The 20,897-nt window shown below is 34.5% G+C and overlaps 2 protein-coding genes across 2 annotated transcripts; one reads left to right on the forward strand and one right to left on the reverse strand.

The window, feature by feature from the left end:
• Positions 1-2,103: 2,103 nt before the first annotated feature.
• Positions 2,104-5,892, reverse strand: LOC114476417 (C-factor). The gene is made up of 4 exons (XM_028467897.1): positions 5,550-5,892; positions 3,789-3,966; positions 2,659-2,753; positions 2,104-2,575 (listed from the first exon to the last, which is right to left on the reverse strand). The coding sequence occupies exons 1-4, from the start codon at positions 5,874-5,876 to the stop codon at positions 2,384-2,386; spliced, it is 792 nt and encodes a 263-aa protein (XP_028323698.1). The 5' UTR covers positions 5,877-5,892; the 3' UTR covers positions 2,104-2,383.
• Positions 5,893-7,857: 1,965 nt separating this feature from the next.
• nphp1 (nephronophthisis 1) lies at positions 7,858-20,123 on the forward strand. Its single transcript, XM_028467875.1, has 20 exons — positions 7,858-7,987; positions 8,484-8,545; positions 8,704-8,764; positions 8,871-9,007; positions 9,137-9,347; positions 10,048-10,149; positions 11,241-11,401; positions 11,514-11,550; positions 11,643-11,730; positions 12,640-12,734; positions 12,831-12,959; positions 14,089-14,163; positions 14,248-14,358; positions 14,453-14,535; positions 15,344-15,420; positions 15,531-15,630; positions 16,782-16,894; positions 17,760-17,833; positions 18,015-18,059; positions 19,824-20,123. Exons 1-20 carry the CDS (start codon positions 7,922-7,924, stop codon positions 20,097-20,099), a joined length of 2,103 nt encoding a protein of 700 aa, XP_028323676.1. The 5' UTR covers positions 7,858-7,921; the 3' UTR covers positions 20,100-20,123.
• Positions 20,124-20,897: the final 774 nt, after the last annotated feature.

The following is a 20,897-nucleotide window of genomic DNA, read 5'->3' on the forward strand; positions in this document are numbered from 1 at the left end:
TTCTCCAATTTCTCGCCCAAGGTTAACCAAAATGATGTTGGCAATAAGTTAATCAGAGTTGTTGCAAAAACCTATATTGGTAAATCTCATTTCTCCCAAACAAATGTTTCCTGTTTTGAGAGAAATTAATCAATGCAGAACAAATGCATCTAATTCTATGTTAAGGTTCATATTTTTTTCAAATATCGCCCCCTTCTGGCTGGTGTTTTCTCAACATTGTGTTGCATGGGGGAAAAAAGAAGTAAAAATACTATTTTGATTCTGAGCATCGATCTATAAAGCAAAAAATCTCTGTCTGTCTGTTTGCGTTCCTCAAATATCTCTGCGGATCAGAATCAGACTGACCTGAGGCTTTCAACATGGCTGCTGCTTGGTTCAAGGATGTGCAACGTCGGATTTGTTCGGACTGCAATGATACCGTTAATAAATTTTCATAAAATTGTCCACCGGGGCAGAGCTATTACAGTCACACCATCAGTCTTGCCCCTACAGTGATGATGTCATCAGTCCTTACCTCAAGTGATGATGTCACCAGTCCTACCTCCAGTGATTGTCATCAGTCCTACCTCCACAGTGATGATGTCATCAGTCCTAACCCCCACCGTGGTGTCGTGATTGGTCCTACCTCCACAGTGATGTCATCAGTCCTACCTCTACAGTGATGATGTCATCAGTCCTACCTCTATAAAAGCAAGGAATCTCTGTCTGTCTGTGTGTGTTTTCCTCAAATATCTCTACATATCAGGATCAGACTGACTGTTGTGGATTAATGACACTAAACAAGTCCGGACCGAGTCTGTTCTAGTCTCAGGAGATCCAGATCTGCGAGGAAAACAAGCTGGAATCGGAATAGATGGGGTTCAACTCCCTACAGTGTCCTTGCTAAAAGCCAAAATACATGAAAACACAATAATTATCGCTCTACATATTTCACAACAAACCTAAATGTCCCTGATGTCCCTCCGTCAAACACAACCTCATTTAACATCCATAAAAAAACTACTTAACCTCCCACTTTTCTATAGCAATACATACACACTACGGGCACAGCACTACTAATATAAAAACAAGACAAATAATAATAAGCCACTTTGATCACTTCATCGATAGCGAGGTAGGAATCAGGTCAGTGTGGTGAAACAATCCTTTAACAGGATTGAGTTCAGTGGTTATCCAGCCAATTAGTCACAGCCTACTACCGCTTAAATCTTCTCACCACCTTCATTGTCTGGACTCAAACACACTGACACATAAAAACCTGTAGGTCAGTCCTGAAAACAATCAACCAAAAGAGCTGAGATTAAATATTTGATTTCATGTGTTGAAATGCATTCCCATAATGTCCTTATATAACTTAGTTGATTTCTATAATTGCTGTGAAAAAGAAAAACATAACTAAAATAGGTTAAAAGTGACCAAAAATGGTGTAAAACGTGGGGAAATTGAGTTTTAAAATAAACCCCATTTCACTGAAAATGGTTTAAAGTGTCAATATTGGAACAATTAGTTTAAACTGGTAAATGACGGACATGACAAATAATTAATGTGGTTAAACTGGAAAAATATGGTGAAAAGAGATGAAAAGTGACAATAATGGGTCAACATATGCGACATTAGGTGGAAAAAGTGGTGGAAATGGTTTATAAGTGCCGAAAATGTCTTGAAGTGTAAAAAATGTGCAGAAAAGGCCTTAAAAATTGATGGAAAAGTGGAAGAAATGTAGCAAAAATACATTAAAAGGAGCAAAACAAGTGATGAAAAAGGTTAAATTATAGCAAGTTTGGTGTAGTTGCAGAAAAAGGGTAAAAATAAGCAAAAATGGGCTCAAAATGTTAATAAAATACTCAGTTCCTTGAAGGTATCTGGCGGCCGCCGCTCAGTGTCTCACGACCCCCCGGACCGCAAGATTGAGAACCCCTGCTTTAGTGGTCATTAGGTGTGATTTATTTAGAATGGAAGTAGCAGAAAATGACTTGGATTGAATGATTATTAAAGTGATCACAAAGCAGAGATTACTATTATTTCATACAGCATTTTCTTCTCAAATGTAAAAATTAAACAGTAACCACAAAATTATTTTGATTTGTTACAATCTTTATCAGTCAAAAATGTTCTTTATAGCCCTTTAACGTTGCCCACTTTAATATTTACAATATAATTTATTTATTTTTTCACAGCAAAAAGGAACAAAAAAAGAAAAATTAATGTTAAAGTGACCTTAATCAGAGCTCCAGGAGGTCCAAAGGTCCAACAAAGGTTTCCATGAAGACTATTATGCTATTATCATGGCTGATATTGAGGTAGTGAAAAATATTCAAGTATTAAGCCAACATACTAGATACTAGCACAACCTTTTTTTTTTTTAAAGTCTTCTTAATAAACACTACCAAGGAAGCTCGCTACCATCCCAGTTGTACGCTTTCCCAGTCTTTTCCATATTGAGCGCATTGATGATGTTCATTAAACAGTTCACAGAGTGTTCAACGCTGAACAGCTTTTCTTTTGGAACGTTTTTGTGGTACGGCCTCGACAGGTCCGTGTTCACAGTCCCTGGATGCAAAGATACACACACAACCTGGAAGAAGAAGAAGAACAGTCACATGTTCAGCTCAAATGTTAAAAGTCAAACAACGTTTTCCGCAGCAATAATGAGATCACCTTGGGTCGACTGCGGCCCAGCTCGATGGATAGATTCCTGGTGGCCATGTTGAGAGCTGCTTTGGACATTCTGTAGCTGTACCAGCCACCTAGACCTAAACAGGGACAACGGATACGATACATTCAATTTACTTACATTTGTTTACATGTCAAAATAAAGCTGGTTGTTGTAGAAAAGTGAAACCCAAAGCTGAGAGGACAGTTATCATGAAAAACCAGTTCCTTGTTCTGGTTCTGCAGAAAGAAATCCCCCAAACACTAATAATATCACCATGCATAGCTTTAATAGGACAAACATGAACAACTTGTTTATGTTATATGTGCTTTTAAGAGTCCTTTTGTTTTTTCTAATCCATATATTTGTGTCATTTTGTATTTTTTTCAGTTATTTGTAGTCGTCTTGTGTGTTTGTGGAGGAATTTTGCTTATATTTGTTGAAGTTGTTTGAGAGTCATTTTGTGTATTTGTGTTGTAATTTTGTATATTTCTCTGATTTTGTTTTTGTGTTTTGTGTATTTATGGAGTCATTTTGTGTTTATCTTATCCCTGTGGTATATTTTCTTTCATTCATTTTTGACAGTTATTTATTTGCATTTGTGGAGTAATTTTGCTTATATTTGTTGTCATTCTGTATATTTTTGATTTCCCCATGTTTTCAATTGTTGTCTTTTTGAGTACAGTATGTGTTTGAAAGTCATTTTGTGTGTTTTTCCATTAATTTTGTATATTTCAGTCAAATGTTATGCGTTTAATGTCATTTTTTTGTGTTTTGAGGCATTTTGTGATTTTCTGTGTTTTTCTTACCCCTTTGGTATATTTTTCTGTCATTTTTTGTGTATTTTGAATAGTCTTTGAATCTTTTTCAGTTATTTATTTGTAGTCATCTTGTGTGTTTGTGGAATAATTTTGCTCATATCTGGTGTCATTTTGTATATTGTTGATTCCCCAATGTTATCAAATTTTTCTTTTGTATTTTTTAGTCATTTTATGGATTTTTCTGTCATTTTGTGCATTTTTCTGTCATTTTGTGCATTTTTGTTGTAATTTTTTATATTTCTCTCAATTTTTTTCTGTTTATGCTGTGATTTTGTGTGTTTTTGGAGCCATTATTATAAATACACTACATTTACCGTTGTCTCCAATGGATCCCACTTTTGCAGTGATGTTGACGATGATCCCACTGTGCTGCTTGGTTTTCTCTGAAGGCTGTTGACCAAAACCACCCCCACCTTTTAGCAGGAGAGGAGCAAAATACTTGGCCATGACCAAAGGACCCACTGTGTTGGTCGTCAGGGTGGATATGATGCCCTGAAATGCAAAATTAGAAGGTAAAATGTCAAATATAATTGGTTACATTACATTAAAATATTGTATCTAAGTTGGCTAAATGATTTAAATCAAAGCAGGTATCGTCATTTAAACCCCGAATAATTCAAGAGAGAAAGTATGGACGTGCCAACTACATTTTTTACAAGATTCCTAATAAATTAATGGAGAATTAGCGGGGCGACCGTGGATCAGTGGTAGAGTGGGTCATCCAATAACCGAAGGCTTGGGGGTTCGAATCCCGCTCTGACCAAATCATTGTGTCCATGGGCAAAGCACTTTCTTTACCCACATTGCTTTGTAGGAATGGGTATGAATTGTGCATTATGGTGGTGGTGATCAGAGGGGACGTAGATGCGAAATGACAACCACGGGAATCTGTGGCTACAATGTAACTTACCACCACTGGTATGATTGGTGTGAATGAATTATGGTTTCTGTCGAGTCTCCTTGAAAAACGCACCATAGAAATCCAGTTATTATTATTATTACTAGTGCAGTGTCCGTAGGAAGTATGTATTGCTATAGAAAAGTGGGAGGGTAAGTGGATGGCCAAATGAGGTTGTGTTTGAAGGTGGGATTGATGACATCACTGTAGAGGTAGGACTGATGACATCATCACTGTAGAGGTAAGACCAATATAAACGTACACGCACGTACGTACTCACACGCACTAAAGTCCAAATGTCAAGAAAAAAAAATCAAAAAACGAGATTAAAGTCGAAACTTCGAAAATGAGCTAAAAATACAATATCGTAATAAAAGTTGAATGTTTGCTAATAAAGTAAAATTGATGGAAGCTCACAAGGTTTTTCCCATCTTGCTTTCTTTCTTTATTTATTTTTCAGAAAGGGGCGTGGTTTTGAAATAAGTACAAACTCCGCCTTCTCGACAGGCAACTCAGGCAGCCGCCTAGAGCGCCATCTGCTGGAGGGTGCAATTTATTTTTATTTATTTTTTAAACTAATTTAAAAAGGTATAATAAACGTGAAACACACCCTTTACAATCACTGTACATGTTTTCTCTTAATTGAATATTAATATAAAAAAATCTGTAACTATACATTTTAATCTTCTGCCCATATTTATATTTATTTTATTTTAATTCTTCTTCTATTCTATATAATTCTATTGTGTTGTTTGCACATTTTGTTCTTTGGTTTTAAGATTTGTTACTGATCAGTAAAACCAAACAGGAAAGTAGAAATTTCCTTGCACTGAAACTTTTATACTTTATTTTAACAACTTTTGTTGTTGTTCTTTTCTCAGAACATTTGCACTATACCTGTAGGTGTTATAGTGTATTATTTTGAATTTTAAATAAGTTGTATTTTTTTTCAATGGTTTGTTGTGTCGCAGAATTGCATTGTTTTGTCTTGATATTTAAAATGAATAATAATGTGTACACACTGTGTATAGACTTGATTTATTTTTTTAATTTTTATTTATTCATGTGGGGGTTTAAAGTCCACTCTTGCCTAGGGCACTGAATTACCTAAAGCTGGCCCTGAGTCACTATCACTAGTTACATATATAAATATTTCATTTTTCCTAATACAACTTACCTGAGCACTAACATCCCTGAGGCTGGTCTCTCCTTTCCCGGAGGGGTGAAGCATCGCAGCGGCGTTGATGATTAAATCAAGCCGACCGAAGTTGCTCTTCACCCGCTCACCCGCTGCTCTGACGTCGCCCTCCTGGTCCACGTCCAGCCGGAGGACCGTCACCCGGCCTGAGTGCTGCCCAGCCAGGCCATGGAGCTCGGCAGCTCCGTCCGGGTTCCGACATGTCGCTATGACGGAGGAGAGAGGTTTGTTTTTTAATATATGTCTGCAGAACTCAAGCCCCAAACCTCTGCTGGCTCCTTGGATGAGAGCGACGGGGGCAGCCATGTTTCTTCTTCTCCCACGACCTTTGGAGTAGCATGTGGTGCCTTCACGTACACTCGGAAATGTTGCGACGTGCACCACAATAACTGATAAATTTAGAAATAATCACTTAAAAAAACAAGAATAATTCTTAATAAAGATAATAAATGTGCAAGATTGTGTTTTTTGTGTGACTGTAAGGAAATAAAATCACACAACGATATTACATGAGGGTAATATAACAGCAACCTTAGCGTGCCCCCTATTGGTTAATAAATCTAACGACACTTACACAACTACAACATGTAATAGTCTGTGTCAAACTCAAGGCCCGGGGGCAATTTCAGGCCCTTTTGCGCATCCAATTCGGCCCACAGGAGAAAGTAAAAAAATTATAGAAAAAAACCCCATAAAGAATCAATGTGTAAATTAACAACTAATTCGATTGTAGATATATATCACAGTCTACCAAAATACACAAATTCAATGAAACTTTACAGTTTTTGCCAGTGCTCACAGTTTTCAAATGTTTAGATGGCAATTATCCAAAAAAAAAAAAAAAAAACAAATTGTTGAAAGAACTCTCCATTTTTCCACAAAATTGGGAATTTAACTCAAATTATTCAACAAAAACTTCCCCAAATTAAATGAAAAAAATTAATCACAAAATCAAGTAAATTTAAATGAACATCCTGCAGGGAATGAAATCTGTCACTTATTGCTTAGATATTGTCAGTGCCTTACATTCTTTACTTATCATTTAAAGGTGGAAGTGCAAAGTAGGGCATTTTGTTGAAATTCCTTGTTTTACTGCCTGAAATTTGTGGCCCACTTGAGATCAAACTGGTCCGTATTTGGCCCCTGAAATAAAACAAAATTTGGCACTCCTGCGTAATGTGCCAAATAAAATAAAAATAAGAAACACTGTGCTGTTCTTCATGAAAACTAGTATCTTCTAATGGCAGTGGTCAGAGCTTTCAAAATAAACATCTATGGGACAAGTAGGAAATACAATTAAGATCTGTACACCTACATCTTAAAATTTACGCAAGGGCCAGATAACCAGATTGTTATATTTTGAATAATTTTTTGTATTACTATTGAGTTGAAAAGATCGGTTCACAGTTAAAATCAAATAAAAGCATTGTTATTTATCCAACTATAATAATAATAATAATAATAATAATAAAGAAAAATAATAATAATAATAATAATAAAGAAAAATAAATAAACAAGACGTTTTACTCCTTTTTTCTTTTAAAAAATGTAAAAAAAAAAAAAAAAAAAAAAAAAAGTATTACATCGTTATTGCGGGCCCATCATTGTCTATCGTATCATTAACTCAATGTATTGTTTCACCACTACTCATTATTTTCATCATTTACTTTTAAACCTAAGGGTGGCAGTTGGTCAAAACCACCATAATTGATTTGAAAAGTAGTTTGAAAGTCTTTATTTAAAAAAATAAATAAATAAGACTTTAATTTATTATTATTATTATTATTATTATTATTATTATTATTATTATTATTATTATTATTATTATTATTATTATTATTATTATTATTATTATTATTTTGCAACATGACTTCAAATAAACACACATGAAATGAAAAGGTTGTACAAACACAAATAATGAATGAAACACTTGAATCGGAGGATTAAGTGTGTTGCCTAGCGACCAATGGTAGCTAGTGGACAGGCGTCTGTTAGCTTATAGGCTAGTGCTATCGTTTAGTTGGTAACCGTTAGAAATAATGGCAGACATTCAATAGGCTGTGGATGCGATTTAGCTGTTCTTGCATTTGCCGTTTTAAAATACGAAAATTATACCACATTTTGCATGTCTACATTTATAGTGTTTGGGTTTTTAGACAGTGAGATCAATCTAATAAATTAAAAACATATTTATTATTAGATTTTCCTTTTTTTTTAGTGTAGTCTTTAAAACATCAGTCGAAACCTGTGTACGGCGCGGCAGTGGGGAATTGTGTCACCAGTTACACTGGTGACTAGTCAAAGCAGAGCATCATTGCTAGCGTTGGATTTCGGCATTAAAAAGCTAAAAGATGCCGCTAAAACGGAGAGGACCTTTGCAGCTCGCCCAGCGGGAGGTGGAAGACCTAAAGAAACAGGTTTATTTATTTATTATGAGGAACAAATACACACTTTTATAAAAAAAAAAAAAAAAAAAAAAAAGAGGGTTTACAAGCGAGTTTGAGTAATAGTAGCTTAGCGTGTGTTGTTTTATTACTAACACTATTCAAAAAATAAAATAATGTATATTCTTAATGTTGTCTTTGTTTTTTTTGTTTAATTTTTTATCAAATCCACACGCACTGGCAAATTCTGAATCAATAGTGTAAGTAAATGTAAAGGCTCAGACTATTCATAAAAATCACTGTCTGGTAAATGAATGAAATAAATGTATGTCTATTACCACTTTATAACAGGTGATATTATAAAGAACAATATTTTCTAGTAAAGTAAAGCATCACATAACCAAAAAATAAACTTAAAAACACTACATTTGAGATTGTTTTAATATAAATGCAATAAATACGTATGCAACATGTACAAGTTTGCCTTTAACATGCTGGTTGTGTCTCTTAAATGTTGTTTTTATCTCAGGTTGACAGCCTGGTAAAGGATGTTCAGAGGAAGGTCACAGCTACTGATGAGGCACTTCGAAGGTAAACCTGATCAACTTTATTTTTTGTTTTTCACTAGTGTTTAAGAAGGAGCTTCGTGGGAGAAAAATGTTTTACACAATATGGGAATTTCCAGAGGATGCCAATTGATTGACTGTTTTTTGACTTTCTTTTCTATTTTGTCATTGCCTTTCCCACAGATGTCAGGAATTAAAGATCACAGCAGAGAAAAGTCAGAATACGCTGATGAAACTGACAAAGGTAGGTAATACCGCTAAAAATATAAACACATAAATAAAACATTCAATTATCAAAACCTGTATGTTGTGAGAAATGTCAATAATGTTCACTCACATTTATTTTCCAGGCTGATGAACCGGCTCCAGTTGGTAACTACGATCAGAGGAAAGTAGAAGAAGAGAAACGACTACAAAGTGTGATGGAGCGACTGGAATCACTGTTTCAGGAGCTTTCACCACCAGGGCCGAGCAGCACTAATACAGGGTTAGTCACTTTCATTTCACTGTGCAGTGCACACCAAGATTCACTTTTTGTTCATTTAAAATTAGAATATCAGTATTTCTTTACTTTAACATTAATATTTAGCTTTATCTAATTATCTTTATTACTCAGAGCTGATTCTAAAGAACAGAGTGTTGACGATGAGGATGAAGAAGACAGTGACGATGACAACGACGATGATGATGATGATGATGATAGTGATGATGATGATGATAAGAAAGACAAGATGAAGGCTATAAAGTTGCCGTCTGGGCCTGATGGTCACGTCTACACGGCTCTGAGTGATTTTAAAGGAGAGCAGGATGGAGATCTGTGGTTTCAGGTAATGACCTTCTCCAATATTTTCAGTTTCTTACCTTGATTTGTTGTAGTCAGCCTTTGATTTGCTTTTATTTTTGCTGAAGTGTGTTTTATACGAAGGTAAATGTGTTGCAAAATAGGAGAGCTTATAGAATGTGATGAAAATAAAGTGAACTTGTATGTACAAATGTTTGGGGATGTCTGGGGAAAAAATGTGAACCTGCAGAGTTAAAATTTAAACCCAAATAAAATATTCACACGTGTGATCTGAATGTGAAGTCTCAGAAGAAATATTCACAAATGCATAGACTGATATTTACACAAATAAAATGACAGCTGCAAACTTGTAATCCAACTTTTACACACGTTTTAAATTTTTTTAATTTTTTTTTATTACCCGTGCCTATTATTCTTTACAACAACTCTGTGGTTACAACTTGAGGAATCTGCCACTACAGACGCACAAACTACTTTTCTCACGTGAATCTGACATGAAATTCATTTCACGTGTGTGGATTTTTATACAAGTAAACGTTTGTACATACAAGTTCACATTTGTTTTTCCTTCAAGTTCTCACATCACATTCTATGAGTTCTCCTATTTTGCTACATATCTACCATCATAGTTGTAAATAGTACTTGATAATCCTTGCTTTCTGTTGTTGATGTTGTTGTTGTTGTGTGTACTGTGTTTTCTTGCCCGTTCGTCCCTGTGGTTCCAGAGAGGTGATGTGTTGAGGATAATCAAGAAGACAGGGGATGGATGGTGGTTGGCTGAGGACGCCAAAGGCAACAAAGGAGTCGTTCCCAAAACCTTCCTGAAGGTAAGGCAGACATCCAACAGTTAGAAAAAGGCTGCTTATCTTTAAGGGCATATACTACGAAGCTAGATTACCTCTTATCGCACTAACTTCCAGAATTGAATCAGTGTGTGCTGTCCTACAAAGCTGGCTAACGTCTTACAGAGCTAAATCACCATGGTAACTTAGGCTGAAAGACTAACCTGGTCGGGACCAGGTTTTTTTCTGGATCAGATCTAAGCGAGTACTAAAATTCCGCCTCCTGACCAATCAGCTTTCTTAGAAAACGAACTGTCTAATAAAAGAAGGATCATTGTGTGAACACGTCGCTGTGACGCTAACAGGGGAGAGAATATTTAGATATTAATGTAATCCTTTCATTTACTGATGACATCCTATAGGAAATATATGTTTATATCTGATGGACTGACCTACATTAGTCAGCTGATAAAGCCTGCGTGCATCGGGCAATTTTAGACCGATAAATAAATAAAAAAATAAAGTATTTAATTAATTCATGTATTCTGGGGTGATGCAAAGAGCCTCAGTCCTGTAAAATAATATAAAATATGAATATATTCCACCTTATAATTTAGACTGATCTGAATGAACGCAGCATCAGAGCCACTGATGAGGTGAAAGTGAAAGTGAAACCGATCAGTGTGTCTGTTTATTCTCTGTTTATAATCTCACTAATTTAATCATTAACACTCATTAATTCCTACATTATTACTTGATTCTTTTACTGCAGCAACAGTGTTGTTTTTGGTCTGAATTATGGATTTTAAGTCTTCATATTTTTCAAGAATAATTCCTCAATTGTTTGTGACGTAAATTGCTCTCCAGTTTCTCTGTGGTTGTGATTGGTCTGACGCTGTAGTCTCCTCCTCTGTCACTAGAGGGCAGGCTGAAATCACCTCACTAAACTTAGCGAGTTGTAATCGAGATTCGTAGGACAGCTCCTGTCTGATGGAGAATGTTTGGTTAGGTGAAGCCTGCTAACGGAGATAAATCCAGGATATAATTATCTAGCTTTGTAGTAAAGGCCCAAAGTGTTCAGCTCATAGATTTAATATATATTTTTTCTTTATGTATAACGGTACTGATTGGTTTAGATTGGCTCTGGTGGTGAAGTAGAAGAAGTAGATGATGATGATAAAGATGATGAGGAAGATGACGAGGATGATGATGATGATGATGATGATGATGATGATGACAGCGAGGAGTCAGTAGAGGAGGATGATGAAGATCAGACTGTTGATCAACACAAACAAAGGTTTGAAGTGTTCCTCACTTTCAGATGAGTTTCTGCTGAAAGACAATATAATTTAGTGATTATGATGTGGAAAAAACAAATAATTTAAAATAGTTTTTGTGTTTGATGACAGTTCTAACTGGTCAACTGTCCGAAAGGCTCTGACTGAGGTAAAACATCACTTTATTATCATTAAAAAAATATGCAAATCCTCACATTGTTTATGTTGTTTAGGTCATTGTCGCTTTATTATTTGTGACAGATCGACACCACAGATGTACTTTCTGCCATGGGGGCAATACCAGCGGGATTCAGACCATCAACCCTGAATAAACTGCTGGTGGATGAAGGTCAGTACTAGGAGTGTGACGATATCTCGATACGGCAATAGATCGCAATATTTTTTTTCACGATTGATTATCGATATGCTCGCGCTAAGTATCGATTTTTAAAATTTTATTATTATTTTTTTAATTTTTTTTTCAAAACCTTTTCTGCTTTTTCACTATAATGTGCAGGTAGGTCTTCACATAATTTTTGTCACTGTTTGTTGAAGGAAGCAATATATTGTTTACTGGAATATTGCACTATTATGATGTCACTGGTAAGAAAGACCCTATTTTTTGTTTACACAAAGCACTATTGGAGATACTTATTCGTTTACATTGATATGTTGACACTTATTTACAGAAATGTTGCACTAAAATAGTGTCACTGTTCATAGGACACTTTTTTTTTAATTGTCTTTCAGAGACATACTATAACATTTTTATTTTTTCACTTAATCTTTATTTTTTCTTGTTATGTCATAGATTATCGCAGATTGATTTCTGACCAATATATCGATAATTGCAGTATCGTCATATCGTGAGATAATCGCTATTGTGAGCTTTGTATCACGCATCGTATCGTGAGGTACCAGAGGTTCCCACCCCTACTCAGTACGCAGCAGACTTTTTTTTTTAGGTCAGAGATCTGTAAATATGAACTCTGTGAACAATTCTCTGCATCCTTTATAGTGACCAGCAAAATATTGACAGTGAATTATTCTATATCAGGATAAATAATTCAATTATTCAAATCCTTATTACTCTAAATATGACATTAATCTTTAAAAAGAAGAAGAAAACTCTTCTGCTCTATTCAGAAGTGATCAAGTGAAAGAAAGGCACTGTAAACTTTTTCCAGTTTCTACAATTTTTTTTGTTACATTGCAAATATTTTTCAAATTCTCTTTATATATATTTTTTTAACATTAGGAAAAACCTACAGAGGAAGTCACTACATTCAGCCTGAGCTCAGTTCGTCACAGTTATCCTTTACTGATCTGTTCCTGGACCCAGACACAGGCAGGGTGTGTATTTGATTCTTATTTTTTTTTACAGTAACTCAATCACCAATTATTGATTTTTTTCATGTATTTTTAACGTGTAAGTTTCTTCTCCTGCAGGTTCGTGCTCGCCAGGTGAGAACCAGTGTGTGTTTCTCTCTGTGGCGCTGTAAGATGATTCCCACCCCTGGGGTCGGAGTTCAAGTCCTCAGCAGACACGTCCGTCTCTGTGCCTTTGATGGAACTCAGGTATGAAACGTTGACATTCTAGTACGTAGATCAGTAGCGTCTTAACCTTTTAAACAACTCCAAAGATGTTAAATGTTATTGAAATCTAACTTTATCTACAGCAACATTTACTAGAAATTTGAGCCCTTTAAAAAATAAAAAAAATTGTTTTCTTGTTTTGCTCAACATTATATTGTCCCACGAATTATTGCCGATAAAGAATATCATATTTTCAACAAGTTCTTAGTCTTCTTTTTTGGACAATATGTTAAGATTTCATTTATTCAGACAACCTTTTTTCAGGAAATTCACTTTGATCTGCTGACAAGTTTCGACTGCCAAGTGTCAGTCTTCCTCAGAGGCGTCTGCTTATCGCTTTGATGTGTCCTTATATTGTTATTTCTGGGCGTGGCCAACTTGATTTCAGGAAATTTCAAATAAAATTTCCTGAAAAAAGTTACAAATTAAACTGTATTATTGTCAACAATTTTCTCACATAAAATGAACCACTAATGTAATGATAATATACCATAATTAATAATGAGAGTGCACCCTTTCTAATGCGATAAAGAGGAGATGTGGAAAACAAACATACAAAATTATTGAGTCAATTGTCATTAATTTTTCTTTTTTTTTAAAATTTTTTATTTGGCACAATTTAAAATACAACAAAACATAATAATATCAACAGTGGAGCGACATTAACAGAAATCTATATATTTTAGATACATGCCAGGGAAAACCTAACAAACCCTTAAAGAGGGCTCCTGATATAACATTTAAACTTTAACTAAAGACAGAATAAAATAAATAATCATAAAATAAAATCAAGACAAAATAAAGGAACGTTAAGACAGCAAAACTTTGAAACGGAGCAGAAACTCTCTTATAGTATATAATATTTGATAAGAACATTTTAAATCACAAGAAACTTTAAATGTGACCTTGGGAAACACTAATGTCTAATCTTGGTCGCTGGGGGCGGTAATTACGCAAGATTTAGATGTTTACGTAATGAAGGATTGAGTTTAGACTCCCCTGATGTCGACACCTGTTTTCATATGATAAAGAATGATTGCGATTTTTTATTTGATGGCAGAAATAAATAATATCCATCAGTTTTTAGTTGTTGTGTTGACATTTGTTTTAGGTGTTGAGTAATATCCACACAGTGAGAGTTTCCTACAACTCCAAAAGTCCCAAGACCTGGAACTTCTCTCCAAGGGTAAAAGCAGAGTCATAATAAATAAAAGTAAATTACTACTACTGTGCTGTGAATTAATTATTGAAATGTTTTGTTGTGACGCAGATGACGGGGATCCTGCCCATCCTATTGGACGGAGACTGTTTCTTACGTTGCAATTCCTCCTCAGTTAACCTGGGAATCCTGTTTGAACTGGGAGTGACTTTCATACGCAATGTGAGGTCACACAGTTGAAATCTGAAGAATCAAAGTTTTATGTGTATGAATGGTGTGTTTTATGTGTATTAATGGTGTGTTTTATGTGTTATAGTCGACTGGTGAGAGAGGAGACCTGAGCTGTGGCTGGGCTTTCCTCAAACTGGCTGACGAGGCTGGAAATTCAATTCCCAACAGGTTTGTTTACATATCCTGACGTTTAGAATAAAGTTGCAAAAAAAAAGATTAAAGTTACACATATACAGGTTTTTTTTACTTTGCCACATGCCGATGAAAAGTCAATGTTTCACTCATTATTTTATATATATATATATATATATATATATATATATATATATATATATATATATATATATATATATTAGTGCTGGGACTTTAACATGTTAATTGCGATTAATTAGTTTCAGAAAAATATCGCATTAAAAAAATTCCTCAGCTTCATCAAATTGGTTTTAGTTCATAAAAATAATAAACACAATTTAATATTTTAAGTTCATTTATTGTTTTTATTAATTGAGTCATGGAAAAACAAAAAGATTATTTTTTTAAGTCCCACCACTGATATACAGTATATAGATACATATACATATCACCTATGTACTCAAAAATGGGGCGGTGATTTCTGATTTGTGATAAAATAATAGATTATTGGCGATATATTTGCACTAATTAATTTGGACATTTTGATTTAGTTTTAGTCATTGTCTTTTGACTAAAATGCAACATAGTTTTAGTCAAATTGTAGCTATCAGAATTATTTCAGTTATTTCAATTTAGTTTTATTCGACTAAATCTGTTGCAGAAATAGTCAATTATTAATTATAAGAGTTAATGAAAATATCACTACATTTTGGTATAGTTTTTTTTTTTAGTAGTAAAAGTCTCGTTATGGTGAAAAAACGTAGTTGATGAAGATTTTTAGTGAGCAAAATTAGCCGTGATTTGCACCGAAACGTCTAAATATCTCACTGCACTTCGTGTGTAGGACCTATGAGTGTCCTGTGAACGGTGGAACTCCCTATGAGAAGGACGTGGCTGTGGAACTCACTGCCGCAAGAGGATGTAAGAAAATACATACATTTTCATTTTTGGTTTTTATATGCAAAAAGCTTTTAAAAAATATTCCAAAAGTCCAAGCGTTGTCTTATTACGTGTGTGTTTGTGTTTCTCAGCTCCTGGTGGCGTCCTCCAGCAGATTCTCCAGGCCAGGAGGCAACCCAAACTGATCGTAAAGCTGAAATCTGTCAACACACGCATCAGAAATCAACTCAGGTGGTGAAAACAAAGGAGAAAACACTGAGACAAAGCTCGATAAATTGTAATAATAGATTACATGTGTCAAACTCAAGGCTTGGGGTCCAAATCCGGTCCTTTAGAGCAGTGGTTCCCAACCTTTCTTGTCTTGTGTGCCCCTTGAGCCTTTTTGTCATACCATGAGTACCCCCTCTCTCATACGTGTTCATGATTCTCCAAAAGTAGAACATAACTGAATATTTAACGCAAGTCATTTTATTTCATCTTCTTAAACTGAACAATTAATATTCAGGCATTATCTTCTTATTTAACTCAAATTAAACATAAAATCACATTGCCTTCAAGGCAATAAAAATGATAAATATAAGAAATTATATTATAGTAAACATTTGTATTATTAATACTAATATATTATGATTATATTGTTATTAAAGAAGAATAATGAAGTTGAAATTAGAAAAAAAAAAAATTATTATAAATAAATACAAAACAAATAATTAACCTGCCTGTGTTATATATGACATTTATGACATTTACCACGAAATGTCCCCTTTAAACAGGCATTTAAACTTTAAAAACAAGTCACTGCGCACACGTACCATTTCATTGACGAACTTATGAAATGACTGAGAATATTTTTTATTATCCTGGAAATAAATTCTTAATTTTTCCACATACCCCCTGCAATGTGCTCACGTACCCATAGGGGTACGCGTACCCCTGGTTGGGAAACAATGCTTTAGAGCATTAAATTCGGCCTGCTGGAGAATGTAAAAATGGTAGAAAAAACATGAAATGTTTTGTGAATCACTAACTAAATCAGTTGTAGATATCTCAGCCCTTCCAAATACAAAAAAATCAATTAAAATCCACAATATTTACAGAGCTCAGTTTTCCAGGTCATTTTTGAACTCAAATTGTTGAAAGAACTCTCAATTTTTCCAAAATCTGGCAAATGTTTCTCAAATAATTCCACAAAATGTTCCCAAATTCACAAAATCAGGGACTGAGCCTGTACTTTATCATTTATACGTGGATGTGCAAACCAGGGCACATTAATGTGTGGCCCACTTGAGCTGAAACTGGTCCGTATTCGTCCCCTGAACTAGAATGAGTTTGACACCCCTGGCTGTAATAGATGATGAGTTCTACCTTGTGTTCGTCTTCAGTCTACTTCCTGATACTCTGCTCCACTGTCTGAGTGGTGCTCATCTGCTGGCTCTGCACAGGCAGCTACTGGCTGACGCTCTGCTGATGAACAGGCCCACCATGCAGAACGCAGGTAACACAACAAGGTTTTTCAACCTTGGGGTCGTGACCCCATGTGAGGTCGCCTGGAAATAACCTGAAATGTATAGTAATAATATAATTAAAAAAATTACTCATTAAAATTATATTTTTTAATAAAAAAAACAAAACAAAAAGATGTATTTTTTAATTGCAGCAGTGTCCTGAGTGCAGGATTTTTCAACCTCGGGGTCGTGACCCCATTTGAGGTCGCCTGGAAATATAATGGGGTCTCGTGAAATGTCTAGTAATAATCCAATTTTTAAAATTACTCATTAAAATTATATTTTTTAATAAAAAACAAAAACAAAAAGATGTATTTTTTAATTGCAGCAGTGTCCTGAGAGCAGGATTTTTCAACCTTGGAGTCGTGACGTGACCCCATGTGGGGTCGCCTAGAAATAACTTTAAAGTGGGGTCGCCTGAAATGTCTAGTAATAAAATGAAAAAAAAAATCACTCATTTAAAATGATATTTCTTATAAAAATAAATATGTATTTTTTATATTGATATAATTTGCACAATTAAAAAACACATAATATCACAGAATTAGACACATATATACAGTGCAGGAAGAGGAAGAAAGCTCAAAGAGCTGAAATGATTCTTTTTCAAATTGAAACAGCACATGCAATCTCAAGTTGTATTTCTATACTTTCACTTTTTAAAATATAAATCTAGTTAAAATAAAATCCAGTATAAAAATACTGTATCTAAGCTGGTAATACTGGATACTTTGTATTTGTAACAGTATAACAAACATGATCAAAATATGAATTTCAGAGAAAAAAAAAGTGTCCGGCTTCACAAGATATTTGTGATTTCTGCTTTAAAACTTGTATCTACTGTATTTCTGTCAGATCTGATCTGTAGTCCAATACTCTCAACGTTTCCTCTACTGCTGGACCAGACGGACCTGATGGATGCACTCAGGGTCAGAAATAATCTGTTATTTCCTTTGTAGTTTGTTATTTTATCCATGATGATCTATTTTTTTTCTCCTGTGTATGTGTTTACATTTTGAGCTTCACCATTATTATTATTATGAAAATTTGTGTCTAATCTCCCTAAAAACTCATTTTCCATATCTGACGGTATGACTGTAACCATTTCAGAGTGCCTGGCTGGACGCAGAGACCAACATGAGCAGAGCACAGAAGGTACGTGTGTATATATTTATATTTACTAGGGTTATAAAGAGGAGGAACATTTCCGGTAAATTTCTCCAGGAATTTAAGCTCAGGAATTTAGGGAATATTCGAAAATATAAACTTGTCATGGGAATTAATTATTGTTATTATTATTAATTAATTAATTATTCACGGGAAATTGGGAGTAATTTTAAACAACTGATGCTGATATTTTTAGATGATGATAAAACATATTTTCACAAATATATTTAACATTCTTATGAACTTTCAATTTCCCATTAAATCCCATTGAAAGTTTCCAACCCTAGCCAAAATATTGTGTTGTTTTTAATTGTATTTATTTTAATGAATGCTAATATTTATGTTTGTAAGACTGAACTAAAATGATTCTGGTTAATTTTATTGAATTATTCCCATGAAAAGTTTATATTTTCCTGAGCTTAAGTTTCGATAAAAAATACCATTAATGTTCTGCCCCTTTGCAACCATAATATCTACAGATTTTTTTTAAAATAATTTGGGAAGAACCTGTCAAACTTTTCCCCTTATGAAACCTAACAAAGTTTATAACTAGAACTGAATTACAAGCCGTGTAATGCTGGAGCTGAATTTGAAGAGGATCATGTATGGGCGCCACCCTTTTTTGGTTGGAAAATTGTGATAAAATTTCAAATTTCAAATGCTCAAACTCGGCGAGGAAATTGGTGAACCAACCTGACATAAGTGAGTCAAATTTAATAAAGATTCGTCAATTAAAAACCAAGAGATAGGGATTTTAAAAAAAATCTTCTCAAACTGATCAGGAATCAGTTTATATTTTCTTTTTTTTTTATTTTTCTGCACATGCTGTCGCAGTATCTGAATCAGTATATCGATCTGGAACCCCTACAAAATTTGACAGAACCTTCCATGGTGTAAGGTCTATCTTTGGTTAAAATCTTGTCAAAATATGTGAAGGATTTTTTACGTAATGCTGCTAACAAACAAACAAACAAACAAACAAACAAATAAATAAACAGCGGTGAAAATATTAGCTCCATGGCTGAGGTAATAATATATATTTGGCCCCAGATCGATTGAGAGCTTGGTGATGAATAGAGACAAGGTTAATGTAATACAATTAATGTCATGTAGGTGGTGCTGTTACTTTAAAAGGTCATTGGATTTTACTGTATGCAAATGTGACAATCAACTGATTGGCTTAACGCAGGGCTGTCTGACTCATTTTAGTTCATTTAGTTCAGGGGCCAAATACGGAGCAGTTTGATCTCCAGTGGGACACAGATTTTATGCGGGAAAATGAGTAATTTCAACATTATTGTGCCCTAGTTTGCACTTCTATGTTAATGTAAAATACAAAATATGTAAGAAAGCAACCATATCCAAGCATTAAGTGAAATTTCCTAGATTTTTTAACCAATTTCTATTAAATTAAGGTAAGTATTATGTCATAATTTGAGGACTTTGTAAGAATTTTAAGGTTTTTTTTAAAAACAATAAACATTAAAAATGACTGCAGTCAGGGAAACCTGTGAGCCCCTGCAAAAGTTTCATTTACACAATAATTCCTGTTTACTTGGTCATTTTTACTTTCTCCTGCGGGCCGAAATGGATGCTCCAAAGGGCCAGAGTTGGCCCCCGGGCCATGAGTTTGACACATGAGGAACTGGTTTGGGTAAAATCTTCATCTGTCCAACAGTTCAGTGAAACAAATGAAACAGAAAGTGATTCCCACACAGAATAAATCACATCTGATATGAATTATGTTTGCAGAGAGACCTGTCCTATCTGAAGCACGAGTTCTCTAAAGTCTACATGTCGTCGGTGTATTTCCTCCTCCACTCGCCCTCGCTGCCCTGCTACCGCTGGGCCGACCCCCCCTCTGAGGAGCAGAGAGCTAGAGTCATATTCTCTACCCTGGACGCTCTGAAAACACACCTCAGCTCAGGACCCAAAGGAGCTCTGGAGGTCTTTGTGGACCCCAAACACTCACATCTGGCCTTTGATATCTCAGAGTTGACCTTTGACCTTCTTAATGTGCGTCGGTAACATGAACTACTACTACTACTACTGCTCTGGATGAAAGGGACGTTTATTTATGAATATACAAAAGAAAAATATCTTTTTTTGTAAGAAACACAACTGAGTCATTTTATATGTTAACTTGTTTATCTTCAGTATTTTTTAAATAAATGGCTGCTTCTTAAAATAAAGGAATTTTTCTGACTTTGACTTTAGTAGAAGTGAAACTAAGCATTTTTCACATCATGTTTCTTATTAAAGTAGTGTCAAAAAGTGATGATGTTAGCTGTTGTCATGGGGTGAAAGTAACAGATTACAATTACTCACGTTACTGTAATTGTAGTTGCTTTTAGGGGTACTTGTACTCTTTTGAGTATATTTCCAAATCAGTCATTTTACTTGTACTTAAGTATGTTTTAGAAGAAGTAAATGTAATTTGTTACATTTCTACACCCAACCATTACTGAGTAAATGATTATTTTTTCTTTTAAAATGATCAACAAACATTGTGAAACTACAAATGAAAATGAAAATAACCAGATGCATCACATCATAGCCGACCAATCAGATTTAAGGTAATGCACCGTGCTAAAATGATTAAATGATGGTTATTTTAGCTATACTTAGAGCCTGAGAATATATTTTTTTTTATATATATTTTGAATTCATTAGTGTTATTTTATTTAACAAATAATTGTACATTTTGACAAACTTTATTTTATACAGATGCCTTTGTGGAAAATAAAGTAAGTTTGTCTCTTCCTTTTTAGGTTTATACATGAGATGTTTACTGTATGCAAGGGGACCGTCGTGGCTAGATTTATT

Source organism: Gouania willdenowi, chromosome 15, assembly GCF_900634775.1.
Source record: "Gouania willdenowi chromosome 15, fGouWil2.1, whole genome shotgun sequence".
NCBI lineage: Eukaryota > Metazoa > Chordata > Actinopteri > Blenniiformes > Gobiesocidae > Gouania > Gouania willdenowi.